The sequence below is a fragment of the Nelumbo nucifera genome, chromosome 1 (assembly GCF_055504915.1).
Source record: "Nelumbo nucifera cultivar China Antique chromosome 1, China Antique-T2T, whole genome shotgun sequence".
NCBI lineage: Eukaryota > Viridiplantae > Streptophyta > Magnoliopsida > Proteales > Nelumbonaceae > Nelumbo > Nelumbo nucifera.
In genome coordinates, this window is record NC_142649.1 from 65,199,075 (window position 1) to 65,219,533 (window position 20,459).

General features: G+C 37.7%; 1 protein-coding gene across 1 annotated transcript; it reads right to left on the reverse strand.

Moving 5' to 3' along the window:
• Positions 1 to 1,158: 1,158 nt before the first annotated feature.
• LOC104594220 (CASP-like protein 2B1) lies at positions 1,159 to 4,399 on the reverse strand. Its single transcript, XM_088896434.1, has 3 exons — positions 3,632 to 4,399; positions 3,282 to 3,414; positions 1,159 to 1,780 (listed from the first exon to the last, which is right to left on the reverse strand). Exons 1-3 carry the CDS (start codon positions 3,856 to 3,858, stop codon positions 1,529 to 1,531), a joined length of 612 nt encoding a protein of 203 aa, XP_088752560.1. The 5' UTR covers positions 3,859 to 4,399; the 3' UTR covers positions 1,159 to 1,528.
• Positions 4,400 to 20,459: the final 16,060 nt, after the last annotated feature.

A 20,459-nucleotide genomic window follows, 5' to 3' on the forward strand; every position in this document is an offset into this window, starting at 1 on the left:
CTCATATGTGGGGTCAAAATAGATATTTGATAATTTTCAGAATTTAGAATTCAAAACAACATTCTCATCATTCAAAATTTAGAGGAAAGAAAAGTTTATTAATAACAATATACCACTTAACGTAATTATTGCACTTTTAGATATCAGATTTTAGAGCAAATGAATAGACCCTAAGTTAGAATGCTCTAAGAAAAGAAGGAAACACATCCACAAGGACCATGACTTTTTGAAGAGCAAAGCTACAATATTGTCGGAGTTCTTACACAATCCTTCTTTTCATCAAGCTTTCAAAGCCCAATTGAAGAAAACAATCTCCATCATTGTATGAAGTATGAGAGCATGTCATCTAACCTTCGTTTGTAACTTAAATCCAAATCCTCAAGTTGTAAGAAGAACCATCAAGAGAGAAATAGAGGTTCTATCTTTTTTGTAAGAGAACTTAAATCCAAAGAGTTTATATCCCATTCGTTTTAAATATATAAAAAATCAATTTATTTGAATTTGTCTTATTTTTTTTGTATTTGGATTTATACATGAAATTAGTGTTGACACAATTATTTTCCAACTAGTCTGGCTCAAGACCTTGGGCTAGAAGCCCGATCCGATAATATTATATATAATAAAATATAACATATATGTTAATAATATATAATATATATTATATAGAATGATATATAATATATAATATTTAATTAATGTATTATAAATTATAAAATACCTTTCAAAATCAGACTTCATGTTTTATATAGGGTTGGACTCGGGTTCAAAATTTAGGCTTGATGGTCAAGTCGAATTCGGGCTTAGACCTGATGATTTTCTATTTATAAAATGACATTACCCAGCCTGACCCGTAAACAGCTCTCCGCACTCTGCTCAACAAACACAAACATGAATCAATTCAATATGGCTTAAATTAGGTATGTGTTTGGTTCCGTTTACGTTTATTGAATAAATGTTGCCACATAAGTGCCCCATCAGCAAATGCCTCATTAATTGCATTCGTACGTATCAATATTTACTTTTGCCGACATTGATTTATGTGCGCCTCGTTTCAGGAAGCTTCATAAAATGGGTAAGCATTTATTGAAACTTTGTTGATGTGATGGCTAATGACGCCTATGTATCATAAATGCCCTCATTAATTGCTTTTCTTGATTTTACAACCACACAAATACAAAACGTTTATTCAATAAATATACACGGAACCAAACACCCTCTAAATTTGATCGACAGAAAAACCAGACGCTACAATGAGGTTTTGACGTTGAGACCTGAGATACCAGTCCCAGCCTTAACCGGTCCAATGACCAAGCCAGGTGGTAAAAGGGTTTCCACTTTCCAGCGAGTGACCCTACTCTTCTTGAATCGTTCATGGATTAAAAGGGCTCCAACCTTTTGTCTTGAACTCTTTGCTTTCGTTTATTAATTATAAACATTAGTATTACATTCAAACAGAAAATAAGATGACAACTCACATAGAAGACAGAACCCACTTGAAAAATGCAAATGCGCAACCACACCGACCTAGCTACCATCCTCCTCTGTTTTGAGCTTCAGTTTCTCCATACAAGCGGAAGAGGTTGAAGGCGGATATAAAAGAGAGTGTTATCATGCTAAGGCTAACCACAAGCGCAATCACCATTCCTTCCCCTGCTTGGGTGCAGAACTTTTCATAGAGATTGCACACCTTCATCCACTGCCACTCCGGTTGCCCCATTTCAGCTATCACCGACGATTGTGCCGCCGCTGCAAACGCAGCCATCAACACATAAGCCATCACCTGCCACATTAGCAGTTATCGTTCCTTTATCAGAATTTGAAGGTTAGACCCTTCCATCACCCATCGGATTTGGTGCCACCGAACCACAAGCCATGTTGCGTGCATCATAGAAATTTTATTGTCTCATAAGTCATATCTAATAAGCTCCACTTGAGCCCGTTTAACCAACTTAAGCGGTTAAGCCCGACATAGGCTTTCAGCCCAACCCAAATTTCAGTTTGGGCTAGGTCTGATATGGGCAAATAGGCAAATTGGGCTTGACCTTGGGCTCAATTTAGACTCAAGCCTTAGGCCCACATCTTAGGGTTTGGCTTAAGTTAAGCTTAAACTGGTCAGGAATATATTCTTGGGGCCTGTTTTTTTTTTTCTTTTTTCTTTTTTTGATTTTTAGAGAATGAAAAGTTGATCAATGGAATTTTTATTTCCATTGACCAAGATACCCATAACTTTTTTTTTTTAATATTTATGTGGGATTCATGAAAATTTTATTTTCTTTGGGTATCCCACGTGGATAAATAACCTTTTCAACTAGGAGAAAATTGTCATCACTTGCATGGGACAAAATTATCCCTTTTAATAATTGTTTTTTTATGGCTAAAATGATCATTGTCTTATTTTTCTGGGAAATAAAAGAATATGGATAAATACTACTACAAGAAAACACTTAGCCTCAGTTTGAAAAGAGTACAAATTCAAATATGTACAACACAAATGCATACAAAATAAAAGGTTTTGCACTCTACACATTTGCATTTATACTCCTTCCAAACTGAGCCTTAAGTGCATTTACCTAAATAAATAACTTCTCGAAAAGCAAACAGGACCTTGATAGATTCAAGAGTGAAGAATGCAAAATTTGCATCATGAAATTACTTTGCTGTTTGAAAAAAAAACAGGTAGACTGTTTTGGGAGCTGCTGCACATGACACCTTAAGCCCCGTTTGGTGTATCTTTTTGTGCGGATTATCATTTTTTAAAAGCCCGACAATTTGCATTTTGGTATTTTATCGTTTGGTTAGAAAAAGATCTAATCATTGAAAGCCACAATTCCAAAAAGATGCTATAGATTTTGATACAAAAATTGGTATTATCTTTTATCTATTAAATCTTCTAAAAATCTTTTAAAAAAAACTTGCCAAACTGTATTTTTAATTAATGATAATACAGTCCACATTTGTCTTTTCAACTAAAAAATATTGAATGTAAATATTGTTTTACCCACACGGTGTCATTCACCGCAGGCTCCCAGAACAGTCAAAGTAGTTTCGTCTTTCATACATTAAAAGGAATGGATCCTTTATGTGGTCAAAATCTGGTAACAGAGCGGGCCGAATCTTTTGCCTCTCTATTGCTTACCCTACATATGGTGAGACCCAAGACCTTCCATGTGTCAATATCATGTATGCCGTTTGTAAGGCACCAGCCACCGGCGTAGGTTGTGCTTGGTCTAAACTCTGAGAGTGAAGCACGAAAGACGTAGTCTAAGGCAAAGATGGCTTACCTGATCACCAGAGAAAATAGCCCAAGCCAACGGCTTGTTGACGAGTAAACTGCCCCTAATTACACTCACAACACAACGCAGACTCTGGATGAAGGAATAACCAGCAGCTATCCCATTAGCTATCAACAGAAACCTGTTCAGTTCAGAACAAAAATCACAATCAACTTACAGTAAAACTTCTTAGTTTTGCTAAAAAGCATATAGGAGTTTTAACAAATTTGTGACAGTTTTAATTTTAATCGAGCAAACGTAAATCACCACGTATAGATTTGTTGGCATAAGTAATTCTTTACCCAACTTTTCATTTTCTGACCGGGGCTCCAAGAGGGGAGAGAGTGTAGAGAACTTACACAAGAGCTTTCATGTCTGTGAACTTTGCTTTCTTTCGAATGGTGAAGATCTCCCTGACCTGTGTATCAGATCCTACAAGAACAGCTGCCAGAATTCCTAACCCACATATCATACACCTTAAGACCACCTCCGCAACTTTCACCCTTCTGTCAATCACCTCCAAATTGTTCTTATGATATACCGGAACATTTCCAGGACTAACGGTGACATCACCACCGGAAGTCATCTTTGCGAAGCAACCGGAGATCTTCAAAATGCAGAAGCACAAGAATCTCAGAGGCCGGAGAGAGCAAATTAGTCAAGACCAGTCACTCCAGCAGGAAACCACGATATTTTATAGGCATCACCTCAAGAGAAATTTACTGATGACTGTGTTGTAGTATTAATGGAACTTGGATGCAGCTCTTGCCAAGTGCCTAATCTACTGGATTCCAGAATCACCAAAGCCGTAAAGGCAAGGGCTAGCTGTTCTGGAATGGGTGAAGGACAGCTTATCCTATCGTTTAAGAGCATTAATTTATGAGGTTGGAGACCGAATCTTGCTTCTGCGTGTGCATTTAAAGGACTACAGCATGATATTGAGAGTTTCTTCTCAGAGTTGAGATGAACGAGTGTTTCGAAAATCTCCCTTGAGAATGGGTGGAGGGAGTTTCCGATGCTCATACTGTCATCTTCTTCGGTACCAAAGAGATGATATTTTCTTGGTTTTGTTTCTGAGAAGATGATTCCCAGGAAGAAGACGTAAGAAAATGGTAAATGTGACCGAACTCAAAAGTGACATTTCAATGGTTTAAGGCCTTTAAGCTTGGAATCATCCCTCCGCAATCCACATGCTACTCTCCTTTTTCTCTGCTGAGATTAAAAATAATAATAATAAAACAGAAGAAAAATTCGACATGGTACTGGCAGCAGGGCTGTCAATGGGTCGGGTCTACCTAACTGAACCGAACCGATCGAACCGATTATCTTTGTTCTGGTTCTCATGAGATTTTTGTCCCAATTAATCAATTAGTATAATTGGGTTGGGATCGGTTGTTGCTATTCCGAACCAATTCAGAGTTTCAGACCCGAAGCCAATTACATAATAATATTAATTATAGAGATTTTTTTAGTTTTTTTTTTTTTTTGTATCTTTGTTATATTTATATCTAAATTAAACGAGTAGGTTTGATAAACAATACATAAGATAATTATGATTAAAAATACATATTCTATCTTTTAGTTTCTTTTTTTATCAAGTTTATATTAATAAAATAAAATTCTAAATTGTTATTATTATAATAATATTGATAATTATCATAGCCAAATATAATCAGGTATAATTGCGCAGCCCAATTGTCCCGAATAACTAATTGGTCTTCGGTTCTGGGTCTTTCATAGTAGGGCTGTCAATGTACCGGATATTGATCAAATCCGATCTGGTTTAATGAGTCCATTACAAATGACCAAGCCCAATCCAGTCTGATGAATAGTTGGATTCATTCTAGACTGGTCCAATATGAGTACATTACAAATGGACCAGGCCCAGTCCAGTCTGATGAATAGTTTGGTTCATTCTCCAATATGAGTCCATTACAAATGGACCAGGTCTAATACAGTCTGATAAATAATTTAGTACATTCTAGACTGGTCTAATTCAATGTATGGGCTATCCAAAATGTTCAAATTGATTTTAATTTAGATTGGATCCGATCCAAACCTGGTTCATTGACACCCATACTCTTATCTTATATTAACGGATTGGATATTGGTTCAATCCACCCAGTTCAATATAAATGCATGTATTATAAATGGATCAGGTCCAATCCAATCCAATAACAAATACTTTGGACTATTAAGTGTAAAATGGTCTAATTCAATATGTCTTATTAATTTATCTAATCCATTCAAATTGATTTGAACTATTAAATCTAAAATGGTCCAATTCAATATGTCTTATTAATTTTGATTCGAACATAATCAATAATCGAAACAGGATTGAGACACCCTATCCTGAGCCAGACCTGATCCATTAACAGGTCGTGGGGATTACACTTTTTAAATTGTACTAGTCAATAGCAATTTTATTTGCAGGGCCTCTCTAACTGGTGTTTATAATACTAATTTGGCATCCTAGCTCAAACATGACCAATTTGATCAGATTCCTGCTTTGAATTGTAAATGACTAATATTGAGAGAATCCCAATATGTCTTCTATCTTGGAGTAGATTAATTTGTTTTTTTATCCTCTTTTTCTTTCCTCTTTCAAATTTATTACATGTAGGATATAACTGATCGTTTCAGGAGAGAATGGCAGGGGCAATATCTAGAAATTGTATTTTACTGAACTTTAATGGGAGAGTGAAGAAACAATAGTTTATTTCAAAAGCCCAAAAAACTATGGTGTGGTACAAAGTTTCTGATTTTCAGGTGGAACTCATTCGGTGTGGTAGATGTTAATCCTCGTATAGGACAAGTGTCTGACCTCCATACTTGCATGTAATCTTCATAAAATTTTCATTTTCTTTCTTTCCTTGCAATCACAATGGGGTCTACATTCTCTTTCAACAAGATACACGAAACAATTTTTTTAAAGTACTTTAATTGATTTGATGAAGAGATAATGAGAAGCAGGTTCCAGAGAAGGATTATTGCCAGTCAGGTCTTTTAATGAGATTCCTTAAATTATGAAGGAATCTTTCAGGTTTGAAGTTCAAAGGAGTTTCTAATTTCCTTTTTTTTTTTTTTTTTTACCTTAAAGAAATTGCTTAAAATAGTAATTAATTACCCATAGTAAGTAAATATTTGGCTCTTAACCCATTGGAGGACATGCGCCGAAGTCATTTTATACAATAACCAACGTTTTTAAAAAAATGATTCGAAAACGAAACGGTTTTGACCACTAGTTTCTGGGTTGATGGTTTGATTGTCCGTTTTGAACAGACAATCTGTTCTAATAAACAAATTTAAAAAATATAAAAAATAAAAAATGGTCAAAACCCGTTGAATGGGTCAATGGGTCGATCTCCTGGGTCAATAAATTGTTGACTTTTTCAATGGTTTTGGCCAAATACAAGGTTTGGGGTTAAAGGGAACCAATTATCCAAACGGTTCTCGGGCTGAACGATCTAACCGTTCGGGTCAATGGCGGTTCAAAAACCTTGACAATAACTTCAAAATTAGGATTTAAAGATTTAGATTTTAAGGTATAAGGGTTTAAATTTTAGATTTTAGGATTTATGACTTAAGGGTTTAATGGTTTAGGTTTTAAGGTTTAAGAGTTTAGACGGTTTAAGGTTTAGGGTTAGGATTTTTAGAGTTTAATGATTTAGGGTTTAGATTTTTGAATTTAGGATTCAAGCTAAATTTGAATTGAAATTAAGAATATAAGTGGCTAATATTAGTTATAAGGATAATTGCATAAGGTGGGATTCCCTAGCTAAAATAAGATAAAAGGGAAAAAAGAATATTAATAAAGAAAAAAAAAGTGCACATTGATATAGTGAAGGCTACCTGCGAGAATAACTGCGGGCTGCGGCATTGGTATGACCTCCCTCCCTTTTCCAATTTCCAAGTGGAAAACATGCATGCGATAAGGATAAAATTATAAAGACATCATAATGCATTTCTCTTATCCATTTCAATTAATGTCTCGTGCATGCATGAATCCTACACATTCATGTCTCTAACAGACGTGTCAAATTATTTACATGCTCATACCAATGCAACTGCAACTACATGCCACATGTGTGTTTCACAATACATATACAAACTTAATTACTTAATTCCCACTATAGCCATGGTTTCATTTCATTTCAATCGCTATAGTTTAATTAATTACATTTCTTTCCGATTCCCTTAAGTATTTGTTTTCTTTTCGAGAAACAGAAATACCTTTCAACTAATAACTAGACAACGGAAGATTTGTCTCCTTTCTCATGCCTTTATTTGGTATGCTGTCCGATATGTGAGTCCTAATCTGTTGGGCCAGCTGGCAATTTGGCATGAGTTCACTTTGGTTCCTACGCTATTATGGTATTTTCTCATATATTCACCATCCCATTCATATTCCCACGTGAAAGAGTGGTCCATTTCATATTAACAGAATAACAGTAAAGTTTAACCATAAACAGAAAAAAAACAATTAAGGCTGTGGAAAATCGAATCAGCGTAAACTTTATACCCCGGTTCGATTTTATATACGTTTGATAGGCACATAATTTTACACCGAAAATCAATGTAATTTTATACTAAAAATCAGTGGAAAAACCATTGAAATTACTGATGTAAAACTCATCGGTTTTATCATTGAGGTAAACTCCTCTCACTCTACCCTGGCTGTCTCGCATGTCTCTTTGCTCCGTTCTTTGTCTACTCTGTTAGTTCTCTCGCCGGTGCCACTGCTTCTCCGCTGAACATCCGGTAATCTTACTCACTCATTCTCTCTCTCTCTCTCTCTCTCTTTCACCCCCTCTCAGTTCTCCCTCTCACTCACACACACACAGGGGCGGAGCCATGGAGCCATGGCCCCTCCCAATACCTTCAAAATTTTCATAAAATCTATTTAAGTTTCACTTATATTTTAGCCCCTTTACCCATGTTTCATAGTTTTTGGCCCCCCTCAATAAAAATTCCTAGCTTTGCCCCTGCACACACATACTCTCTCTCTCACCCCCTCTCGGATCTCCCTCTCATTGATTTCTGTGAATGCTTACATTCTAAAGGAATTCTCCTTGTTTTCAATATGCATTTCCCTGTATAATTCAATGGAAGTATTTGATAGAGCTTGTAGCCCAAGGAAATCATCTGCCATAACCTCATTCCTCTTCCGATGAATGCTTTGGATGGCCAAGCTGCAACCAGAAAAGACAAATAACCTAGCATTACCCAAAATTTAGCTAACTTTAACTTGGTGAAGAAGAAGAGATTTCTCCTGTAGTCTCTCTACCAAACAAAAAGAAAAAAGCCCTATGCTGGTTGCTGTTGATAGTATTCTTACTCTGGATCGTCTAAATTCTAGAGGATTTCGCTTGTCAAATGGCTTTTCCTTGCACCCTTCATTTATAACCATAATAAGGTGGTAGCTATTCTGTTTCAGGCACAGAAAAAGCCCATTGTTTATTTATTAGTTTTATCTGTTTAATTTTTGTCCATCTTTTTTAATATTTGGAATGTGCAGGAGTTTTAGCGGGTTACAAGAATCCGACTTATGGTTGTTTATTTATTGATTGATTTTTATATGTTTTATATGATATTGGAGTGTTTGTGGGATATGCTAGGAGTTTTAGGGGATTTTGTGAATCTGTCACATAGAAATTTTTATTTTAAATCATGATGTTTATATGCTTTACATAATATTGGAGATTGGAGTGCAATGAGATGTGCTAACCCACATAACAAGGATATTTATTATTGTTATGCCCTTGGTTGAAAATTATTGCAAGTGTTGAGGTTTGAGACTTTGACGCCTTCTATGGTTTTTCCACCAACAAACTTATCTTCAAGTTCCCCTAGTGAAGAGCGTGCAAATGCAATTTCTTTTGCTTAATTGTTGTGTATGATTTGTAAATTTGGAGATCATGTCTTCATTTTAGTCTTGCCATAGTGTCACGTCAAGGAGATTAATTATTAACAGGTTTGGGCCATAGCCACAGATCAAGCCCCAACACTACTTGAATATCTAACTTGATCTCTGTCACTTATAGTAGGCCCAAGCCAGGTCATATGGACCTAACTAATTTCTATTTTGTTTGCTTAAGGTAGTCAAAACCCACACTCCAGTGCAATTTTTCTTGGTTGAAGGCTCAAGGCTAGGGGCTATTGCTTCTTGGTGTTTTGTGGATCGCTTAAAGTGAGAGCTTTAGGTAATGTCGACCCAAATACCCCTGACAGGGGAATCTAGACTGGTGGCCCATTTGGTGCTTTCTCATTTCTCAACACGATCCAAGGCCCAGTGATAAATCATAAATGGTTTCCCCACAAAATCCATCTGGAAAACTGCAGCTGCATCCGAAATTGCTTTCTTCATCTGAAGTGCCATATGGGCAAATGTCCTATTAGGAACAGCCTGGTTAGAAGAGGCATGCCCCTAGATTCCACTACCTGCACCCTTTGTGAGTTGTGACTCTTGTGACTCTATGGAGGGAGGAAATGATAAATCCTTTGCTGCTCCACTGAAGATTTTCTACACAAATATGGTCCCACTACATCAAACTTTTTGGGGTCTCTTGGTGTTTCTCATACTCTATCATGGATCATTTCAAGTGCTGGAAATTAAAAGGCCTAAGCAGAAGGGTATCCATTTTCAAGAGGACTGCCCCCTTGACAGTCACATGGACCATGTGGCAAGAAAGCATTAGCAGAATTTGTTTTTTTTTTCTTTTATCAGAAAATGAAGCAATAGCAGAATTTTCAAGGACAAAAGCCAATCAACAGAGTTAGTATTGAGAAACACTATTGGGATAACTACATCCTAGCTATCCATACACTGGGGTTTCTTCTTCTTCTTCTTCTTTTTTTTTTTTTGAGTAATCCATACACTAGGATTTCAGGGTCTTAGGTTGAGCTTGATACCTTCTTTTTGTAATTAAGTGATTATTTTATGTTTTAGGAAAGTAATTTTACAAAAGCACTTTTAAAAATGTACTTTTACATTAAAACACTTTTACAAAAGTATTTTTATGAAAACACTTTTATAAAAGTACTTTTATAAGAGCACTTCTATCAAAGTACTTTTATTCATTCACTTTGGATTGGGTATTTTAAAAATTTGAAAGAAAATGGAGGACAAAAGAGTCACAATTACTTATTTAAGTGCCTATTGAAGAAGAGACCACCAAACGCCCAATATAAAATAAGTGCTTATTTTAAAAAATAAACACTTTAAAAAACTGGATACCAAATACAAATAAGTACTTATTTTTAACATAAGCACTCCCAAGTCTCAAGCATGACCTTACTCTCGTATGATTTTCCATCTTTTCTATTACATGCCTACCATTGCTTCCCACGTCTGAAAAGGATCTCCTAGGCGACTTATCTCGCATTACCTCCTGAAGAATGGATATGCAATTTGGTGTTTCGAGTCCTCACAGATCGTATAATCGAATTGATTGGTCTCAAACTCTCAACGAAATGCTGAAACAATATTGGAGGGTTGGTCCATCTTCCATAATGGAATTTACACCGGGTACTACGAGATTTAAGTAAGTTTGCTATTAGTTTGACTACATTTATATGGGCTCCCTATTGAATATTCAAATGTTAATGCTGTGCAGCAGATTGCTACGCAAATTGGTCGGTCATATCAACCAGATCCGAAAGATGTAGTCAAATGGAGTACTCAATTTGCTCAAATTCGTGTGGAGGTTGATGTTAATGACCTTCTTCCGCAAGAAGTCCCATATCAGCTACTCAACGGGCGTACAATAAAGCTGCAGGTTCAATATGAACGCCTACCTCGCTATTGTACCTTCTGTGCACGTATGGGGCATGAAGCTTCTGCTAGTTGGGTTTGACATAGGCTTGATGTGAGCATTGAAGAACTCTACTAATTAAGGAAGGAGGGTTAACATCTAATCCTAGGTGTCAACCCGCCAAATTAGGCCAGTGTCTACCGATTAATGCCCTCTATCATTAATTTAAATTTTAATAATGATTAGTGTAATGGCCGGTGCGATGCATGGGTATTTAATATTGATGGTGATGTATGACTATGCTTTTATAGATATTTAATATTGATGGTGATGTATGACTATGCTTTTATAAATATTTAATATTGATGATGATGTATGACTATGCTTTTATATCTCAGGCATAGATGAAAGTTCACATACTGTTCAAGTCCTAAGACAATTATATAATATCCTTACAAAATGCCAAAATCTAAATTTTATAATATGCATATAATGTTGGTTGCAAATGCATCAGATTGAAACATTAATGCACCAAATCAATGATAAAATTACATTCAACAACATTATATATAGATACGGTTCATCCCAATGAAACACAAAATTTATGGAGAATAGAAGATGCTACTCTTAATTGGTCTCCTGCTTTGTAATAACCTAAAACCTATGAAAATAATTACTATTAATGGTTAAAAGTAAACAAAGCTATAATGTTAATTTACACAACTAATTATTGAATAACAAAAGTCATTATCTAAGATGACTATTAAATGACTTGCATTTAAAACTAAAAACATTTTCTTCAAACTTTTTAACTAATAAGAGATAAAGAAATTAGTTGGAAGCAAAATTTATCAACTAACCACTAGAGTAACATGTATACAAACACCTTCTAGGCATGTTGAACACCTCCACACATTTGTCCAATAATAAAACAACCAAACAATTCATAATGTGTCACAATGTTGCATACATTGAGGACATGAGTTGTAGGCCCTATTTAACAACCACACACATGATAACATACAGTTCTAGTGACCAAATGCCCTTATAAAACCTGGGCCTAATTGGCAAACATGTCTAGGGCCCATGGAATGAAATTTTTATATTTTCATTTTTCTGTAATTTATGGTTTTCTTTGTTTTTTGTAATTTTTGTTATCTTTCATCAATTTGTATGATTTTCTACATTTTTTGTAAATTTTTTATGTATTTCATTATTTTTTGTAACTTATATCATTTTCTTCATTTAATGTGTTTTTTTCATAATTATTTTGTAATTTTTATTTTTCTTTAATTTATGTTTTTTTCTAAATTTTATATCTTTATTTATATTATGTATTTTTATAGTTATATTTTTCTAGAATTTATGTATTATGTGAAAAATTAATGGGTTGGGCAGGTTGGGTTGAGTTATGCTAGGTTTGGGTTGAACCCAAAATGGGTCATTAGCAGGTTGATGAGTCAGGTGGGTTGGATTGAAGCTCTACCCAAACCTAAGTACCTAATCCACCCAATTTCTTTTTAGAAAAGACAATTTTTTTTTTGCCAACAATTATCATGCACCTTCGTATAGAATTGGGATATGCCAGAATAACCAAAAAACTAAGGGGTAGAATTAGTATGAAAAATTAGGGTTTTTCAACCACACTAACTAAATCATTCTCAAATTTTATATATGGTAGCAGATATAATTTTTTATTTTATTCTACAATTTTTGTTCATTTTTCTATAATTTATGGTGTTTCTTTCTTTTTGTAATTTATGTTTTTTCTTCAATTTTATGATTTTCTATTTTTTTTCTAAATTTTCTCTTAGTTCTTTGTTTTTTTTTGTAATTTATATTTTTCCTTCATTTTATGTGTTTTTTCATAATGATTTTGCAATGACATATATACAATGGGAAAAATAGAAAGTTGAGGGTAAAGTTGAAAAGTAAAATTAAGGTGTTTTGACCAAACCAATTGCAACTTTCTCATTTTTTAGTATGGTATAGAAATTTTTATGATTTTCTATATTTTTTGTAAATTTTCTATGTATTTCTTTGCTTTTTTTTATAATTTATATTATTTTCTTCATTTTATGTTTTTCATAATTATTTTGCAATGACAATATATGCAATGGGGAAAAAATAGAAAGTTGAGGATAAAGTTGAAAAGTAAAATTAGGGTGTTTTGATCAAACCAATTGCAACATTCTCATTTTTTAGTATGGTATAGAAATTTTTATGATTTTCTATATTTTTTTGTAATTTTTTTGTGTATTCCTTTTTTTTTTTGTAATAAATATTGTTTTCTTCATTTTGAGGAGAAAGGTGCATAAGATAAGAGAGACGCCATTTCTGCTTCTTCCTTCCTATTGTAAAGTAGGGGGAATGGATAAGATATACACTATGTAGAGAGGGGTTTAAAGGAGAGAACTGGGGTTTTAGAATTTATGTCTTTGCTTCATGTGTGAATGATGACAATTGACCTTTTGCCTCTTGCCGTTCTGCTTATCAATGGTGGGGCAGTTATTTCTATATCTAATGGCTAGCATCAGGATATCAGTTGATCCTAATTCATTTATATTCAGATTCAAATCAAACATCCGTCCAAATTATATAGAAGAGTTCGGATTTCCTGTCAATAAAATGCATTCTAAACCCCTATGGCCCTAACAAGTACAACCCCTACGGTATTACATTGGTAGGGTGTTAAATTACCAGATTGGCCTGATGGTTGTCAAGAAAAAACAACCTAAAACGAATCAATGTAATGAACCTAAGAGCATTTTCTGATCCAATACAACTTATTACGTTAACGGAGATAATTGAAAAAAAAAATAGGGAGAAACAAAAAAAAAAAGCTTCATTTAATCATCTAATTGATTGTTCCATGATGAAAAGAGAGAGGTTGAAAAAATCCATTCCTCCCTTCAATTCAAATTCATGGTTTGGTCAAACCATTCGATATTTGACACGTATTGGCTCTAATCAATGAAGATGTTTGTTAGAGAAGATCAGATAAGGTGAGGAATAGGTTCCACAACAGTCTTATTATTATTATTATTATTATTATTATTATTATTTTATTTGCTTTATCCAATTACAAGTGTTAACCATTAATTAAATAAAATTGAAAAAATAAAAAAACATAACAAAGGGTAAAAATGGAAAGTGAAAATCAAGTTTTAAAATAAAAAAACATGATAAAGGGTAGAAATAGAAAGTGAATATTAGGATTTTTTGATGAAACATTGTCACCATCCTCATTTTTATAAATGATGAAGATACAATGTTGCTGACATGTATGCTACTATAGTGGATGTGAGATGATGAATACTCCGGGGAGCTTGCACCAATTACTTTCATCTTAGGCCCAGTTTGGAAGGAGTACAAATACAAATATGTAGAGTAGAAAACCTTATATTTTCAATTATTTTGTATACATTTGCACTGAATATATTTGTATTTGTACCCTTCCCAAATATTTGCATTCGCACTGGCTCTGCGTGTGATTCAGCTCACTTGAGTCGGACTAATCTGAAGCAGATTACACGCTCTAGTTTCACAAATTCATCGTTGTTAGCTCTTTCCTTTGAGAAGTTCCAGCATGTTAATGCATGAGAATACTGATTTCTACGGCACATGCATCTTTCGCTACAAGGGAAAGGGGATGGGCCACCCCCTGAAGTAGACACCTGGATCAAATCCCGCTGCCCCGTCGAAGTAGCCTACTACGTTTTGTTGGGAGTTGGCTAATTTGTATGTATGGACACCCTTCTAAGAGAAGGAGGGTGGTGGGTAATTAAGGTCTTAACTGTGTGAAAGAATCCTGTGTATCTGTCACGCCCAAGGTTATTGGTGGGTAATTAACCCGAACTCTATTCTATCTAGCTCAGAGAAGGAGGGTGGTATGTAGTTTCATACTCCTCAAAAGCAAACGAATTAGACATTTGGTGTGATGGATCTTGGTTTTCAGGGGCCAATTAGGTTTACTTAATTGGTCTAATGGGTGTGAGCTTAATGCAAGAGTTTGAGAGAGACTTAATTGATGATTGACATGTACACTTCCATGGGTTGAGTTTTTCTCTTCAGATTGGATTCAACATTTGGCACAAGGGTCGCCGTGCGCCCATTCCAATTTGGAGCAACATGGCTTCTTGAGCATCTTCTCTTAATTTGGGGTTGTCATTTCTTGACAAATTAATACAATGCTACAGTAAAACTTATCGTTGATTGGGGTAAGAGATGTCAAGGTGATTTCCATGGCCAAATTAACACTCTACTACAACAAATTACAGATCTACAAAGCAACCCATGTGTACCTAGTTCATCAATTATACAAGGGGCAGAACTAGATAGGTGTACGCTGTTAGAGGAGGTCTATTAGAAACTAAGGTCCCGTCGCAATTGGTTGGACTATGGTGATAGATACACAGGATTCTTTCACAAATTTGCATCTAATCGACGCCGAAAGAATAATATTAATTTCATTCTAAGGTATGTATGGACGTCTGATCAATAGACAATTGAAGATACCATCCACGCCTATCATGTTCAGTTATATACTACCGTTTCACCTTTCTTAATTTGGCTGATTTCCCTCTTGTGATTTCACTATGGACGAAAATATCCACCTTTCTATGCTTCTTACTATTTCTGAAGTCAAGAGCGAGGCATTATTTAACGTAACATTGGTCCTTTCAACGCTGGCCCACATGGTGTCTCTGCTATATTCTTTCAAGAATGTTGGAATGATATGGGGAGAGATCTCACTTTATACATGTAACACCTGTTGGATTTGAATCTCATTAGAGAATAAATTTAATGGGATTCAATTGGTCAATTACATGAAAAAAACACACACCTATACATGTTTTGAAAAATAACTTTTCTCTTATTAAAACCAGTTTTAACTTACCCCACATTGTAAAATTACAAGAATTATTTTGAATTTTTTATTAAGAGCTGATTTACACTTCTTATACATGTTACTATGCAACGCATGTGCATGTGTGTGCAGCACAATGAGGCGTTTTAGAGGCGCATTTTACTCGCACCCGCATGAATCGCGAAAAGCAGCCTTTGCTTTTGATGCGAGGCTGACCATTGATATGATCAATGACGGTCGAGTGTGATCAAGAGGCACAATTCAAATTTAATGCCCCCAATCTAATAACACCTATGGCTAAACCCTTCACATATTTCTCAAATTAATGCCACCATTCTAATAATGATTCCCAAAAAGGCAGATGTGGAGATTGCATCAAATTTCAGACCTATATATCGACTGTAGTAATGGCTTATATATGATTATGGTGAAGATTCTAGCTAGTATATTAAGGGAGGTTCTCCTAATATGATCACCTTGTACCAGAATGCTTTCGTTCCTGGGCTTCAAATATTGGACAATCGAGTTATTACATCAGAAGTGATTCATTTGTTGAAAAAGAAATGTGATAGGTTTGGCAGTTTTCTTTTAAAATTGGATTTATTAAAAGCACATGACCGCCTTGAATGGCATTTTTTACTTTATGCATAAAGGCTTTGTGGTTTCTCTTACCAATTTATACAGCTTGTTGAATGTTGCCTTTGGATGTCTTTCTCTCGCAATTTACGTTCTAATTTGCATGATCATGCTTTGTATGGTGTGCATCTTGATCGTGGGGGTTTCAATTTGAACCATGATGGTGCGCGATTTGACTATTCTTAGTTGGAGGGCGATCCGGACTTTAGGTGGACGGCGAGCTGGATCGGTTTGCAAAACAATCTATCAAAGAACCCAGGGTAGTTAACCCGGCGAGGTCGCTCCGATGCTTAAGTTAGTAAGTATGCTGTAAATGCGAGCTGAATGCTTGAGAGCTTGAGTGTTAGAGAGTAGAGTAATCACGCGTACCTTTGCCTTGAGGTTTCTGTCTTTATATACTAGAGTAGTCGTGGGTCTCACGAAAGAGCTCCAAGATTTCCGGGGTGTGGAGATAAGGTTTGTTCCGCTTTTGGAGGAGCGGTATGTAGATAAGGCTTATCGTTTCATCTCCAACTCTGGCGGAGCCGATACGAGTTCACATCGTGATCTCGGAAAAGTCAGGATTTGTTAGCTCATCGTGATCTTGAGTAACTTGGGATCTGTTGGAGAGACCTCTGGAAACGGTTACGTGGCGATTCGGGTCATTAGCTCCGATCCAGTACTTCGGTTCTTTAGTTTCAAACTGAATTGGATGCCGAGGTGCCTCTACACCGAGGTGGGTTTTGGGCCGAGGTGGCTGAATACCCGAGCTCCAAATGTTGCGAACTAGGCTTGCCAGACTGAGCTGTCATCCCTTGATCAGATCGCGCCCACGTGTCCCCTTCTTGCTAGGTCGAGCCAAATCACCCTTCATCAATTGCCCCCCACTCCTCGAGCCAAGAGTCTCAACCCGGTGCGGGGAGTTCATGATGAGTTCAGGTGGATTTGGCACAAGGTCTAGGCGACTTGACGGGTGAATTGTTGGTCGGACCTGTTCGACCACCCGACTCAACTCAGGAATAACCCAGGTCGCGTCTGAGTTACGTGCGGACGTCATGCTATTTTATAAACTCTGCGGATGTCAAAACACACGCTAAATCGATTTCAATCTCGAGGGTCATTAAAACGGTTTCCCTAGGAGCCGTCGAATCGTGTGGATCTCGACTGTTGATCCCCGAATATATTGGCTATAAATAGGGGCCAAGGGTCTCATTTTCCTCGCCACAAGTCCGCAAATCCGCAATCTTTGAGGTCGCGTTCAAGTCTTTCAATTCGGTGTCTTTCTGAGGTCGCCTTCCTTTCTTCGATCTTCTTTTTGATGAGTCACCCTTTGCCTTTTCTTTTCGATTCTGCGTCTTTTTAGTATGTCTAGCTTTAGTTTTGATAGTCTCTTAGACAGGAGGTGAGTCTACTGGAGCCGAAGTGGGTACCTCGGCTCAGACCGTGGATCCTCGTCCTACCGAGGTGGTTATTTTGGGTAAGAATGCGGTCTGCGGTCCCCCCGAGGCGAACTCACCTCGGTAGGAGCGAGAGGCTTCAGGTAACCTGGCTTCCACCTCACACCGAGGTCGGTTGCCAGACAACTTTGGCCCGTTGACAATGACAGTGGACGGGCTCCTAACCTTAGTAGCCCGGTACAGACTTCCCAACGACTTTGTGTATAGCATCCCCTTAGGCAACTTCCCTTGGGATCATGATCACAATGAGATCACGATCTTCGAGGAACAACTTGCAGCTGGTCTTCACCTTCCACTTCACCCTCTTATAGTCGAGATCGTAAAATTTTTCAACATCACCATAGATCAGTTACACCCGAACTCTATCCGCAACATCGTAGGGACCATTTCACTTTTCCACGATTACAACCTTCCCCTTGACCTCGACGTCTTTTCTCCTATTCTTTCCATTAAGAAGAATTCGTCTTGTGTTCTGCCCAAGCACAAGCGAACTTACTATCTGTCACCTCGCCCTGGTTTCAAACTTTTGCACAAGCTCCCTAACAAGGTCCCGACCTAGAAGAGGCACTATTTCGTGGTCCGCAACACCGAGGGGTGGCCTTTCCCGACTCATTGGAGGGCAGCCATCCAGGACCCCGGCGTTAGGTTGGACTTGAAGACAAGGGAGGCACTCTGATCTTGGGCGGAGCTCGGCCTAAAGTTCGAAGATTTCGTGACCGAGAAGAAGCTCGTGCAGGCCAGTCTGAGTCCTCCTGGTAGGTCGTTGTTTGCTGCACTTTTCCTATTAGTTTTACTTTGGTATTGTATCTGACAACTCATTTTTTTGTCGCAGATGTGATGGACGACATCCCCGCCAATGAGCTCTTCGGGAGCATGAAGAGGGGGAAGAAGAAGAAGAGAGCCTCCAAGAAGGCTCGTGTTGAGCACCCACCAACTTCCGTTCCTGAGCCCGAGCAGCCATCAACTGCCAATCAGCTTCCTGTGATAGACCTGGTCAAGGAGGACTCAGGCAAGCCCTCCCCACCCCGCATGCCTAAGGAGGCTACATCTTCGGAGCCCGTCCCTGCAGCCACCACTTCTTCTGGCAGCGGCGACGCAGTTTGAAGTATTTTGACCCCAAAATTCGGCCTTCTCAAGAGCAAGGACATGGTATTCACTGAGGAGGTCGCTTGTTGGGCCGAATTGCTAGTTGCTCAGCTTGGGGCCCGAGCGGCTACTCATTGTATGGTGGTAAGTTCTCGGACTTGTCTTTTCAAACTATTTTGTTCTTGGATTTTTTGTATACTGATGCTTGTTTCCTTCTCTTGGCAGGTGAATTCCTCCATCCACGCCTTGGCTTACAGTCCGATATGAACTTGAAGCGGGCCCTCGGAGTCAAGGAGTCTTCCCGGAAAGCCCACGTCGAACTGAACTTAGCTTGCAACGAAAATAACTAGCTAAAGAACGACACACGAGCTAAGAAGGAGCTGCTCACTCTATTGATGTCGAAGAAGAAGGAGCTCGAGGAGCATGAGGTGGCATTGAAGAGGGAGGTGGAGAACCTCGAGGCCCATGTGAAGGAACGAACCGAGTTACTTCTTCAGGCGATGGAGCAGGCTAAGGCTAAGGCAGTCGAGGAGTACAAGTCCTCAGCGGAGCTTCGGTAAAGGCTGATCGAGGTAGGGACAACGGGTTACCACAAAGGATTCAAACTCAACAGGTGGCTGACGTGACGTGAATTTCCCCAGCTCGACCTTAGTGCCATAACCAAATTGAAGATCACAGAGGAGATAGTCGTCGAAGCTGCCCAAGATCCGGATTTCGAAGCAGAAAGTGACGACGACCTGCTCGACGAGGACGAGGAGACCGGTGCTGGCGAGGACTACATGGAGACAGATCCTCTTACCGAAGCCTCCAGTAAGGATGAGGAGCCCTGAAGTGACTAAATGCCTCTTTTCTTGGACCCCCTTTGTAATACTCAATACTCTGAGCCTCCGAGCTCGGCCCATTGTAATTTTTTTTTTGTACTCGAAATTCCATATTAATGAAATACAAGTGTTTTTGCAATCTTTGTGTGCAAATTTTTTTTAAAGTGTAGATTACCCCCGAATTGTCGAGCTAACAAGCTGGAGTCCGAGTAGGAATAACCTCGTAACGTTGTACGCCGAGGTGGGTGGACGCTGTAGGGTATACACTAGACCTGTCTGCACACGGGCTACTCGCTTAGGTGTTGGTTATCCCTTAGTGCCGAGCTAACGGGCCTGACCCCAAGTGGGATTAACCTGTTGTTGTACACCGAGGTGAATTAGACATTGTAGGGTTTGCACCCGAGGTGTCTATGCCTCATAGGCATCTAAAATTGGTCTGCCTATGCTGAAGAGGCGACTAGGACTTGTCTGCCTATGCCGAAGAGGCGACTAGGACTTGCTTGCCTATGCCGAAGAGGCGACTAGGACTTATCGCAGTGCCGAGGTCTTATGTTAGCTCGGCGCCATGGCCCTTAGGCTTCTAG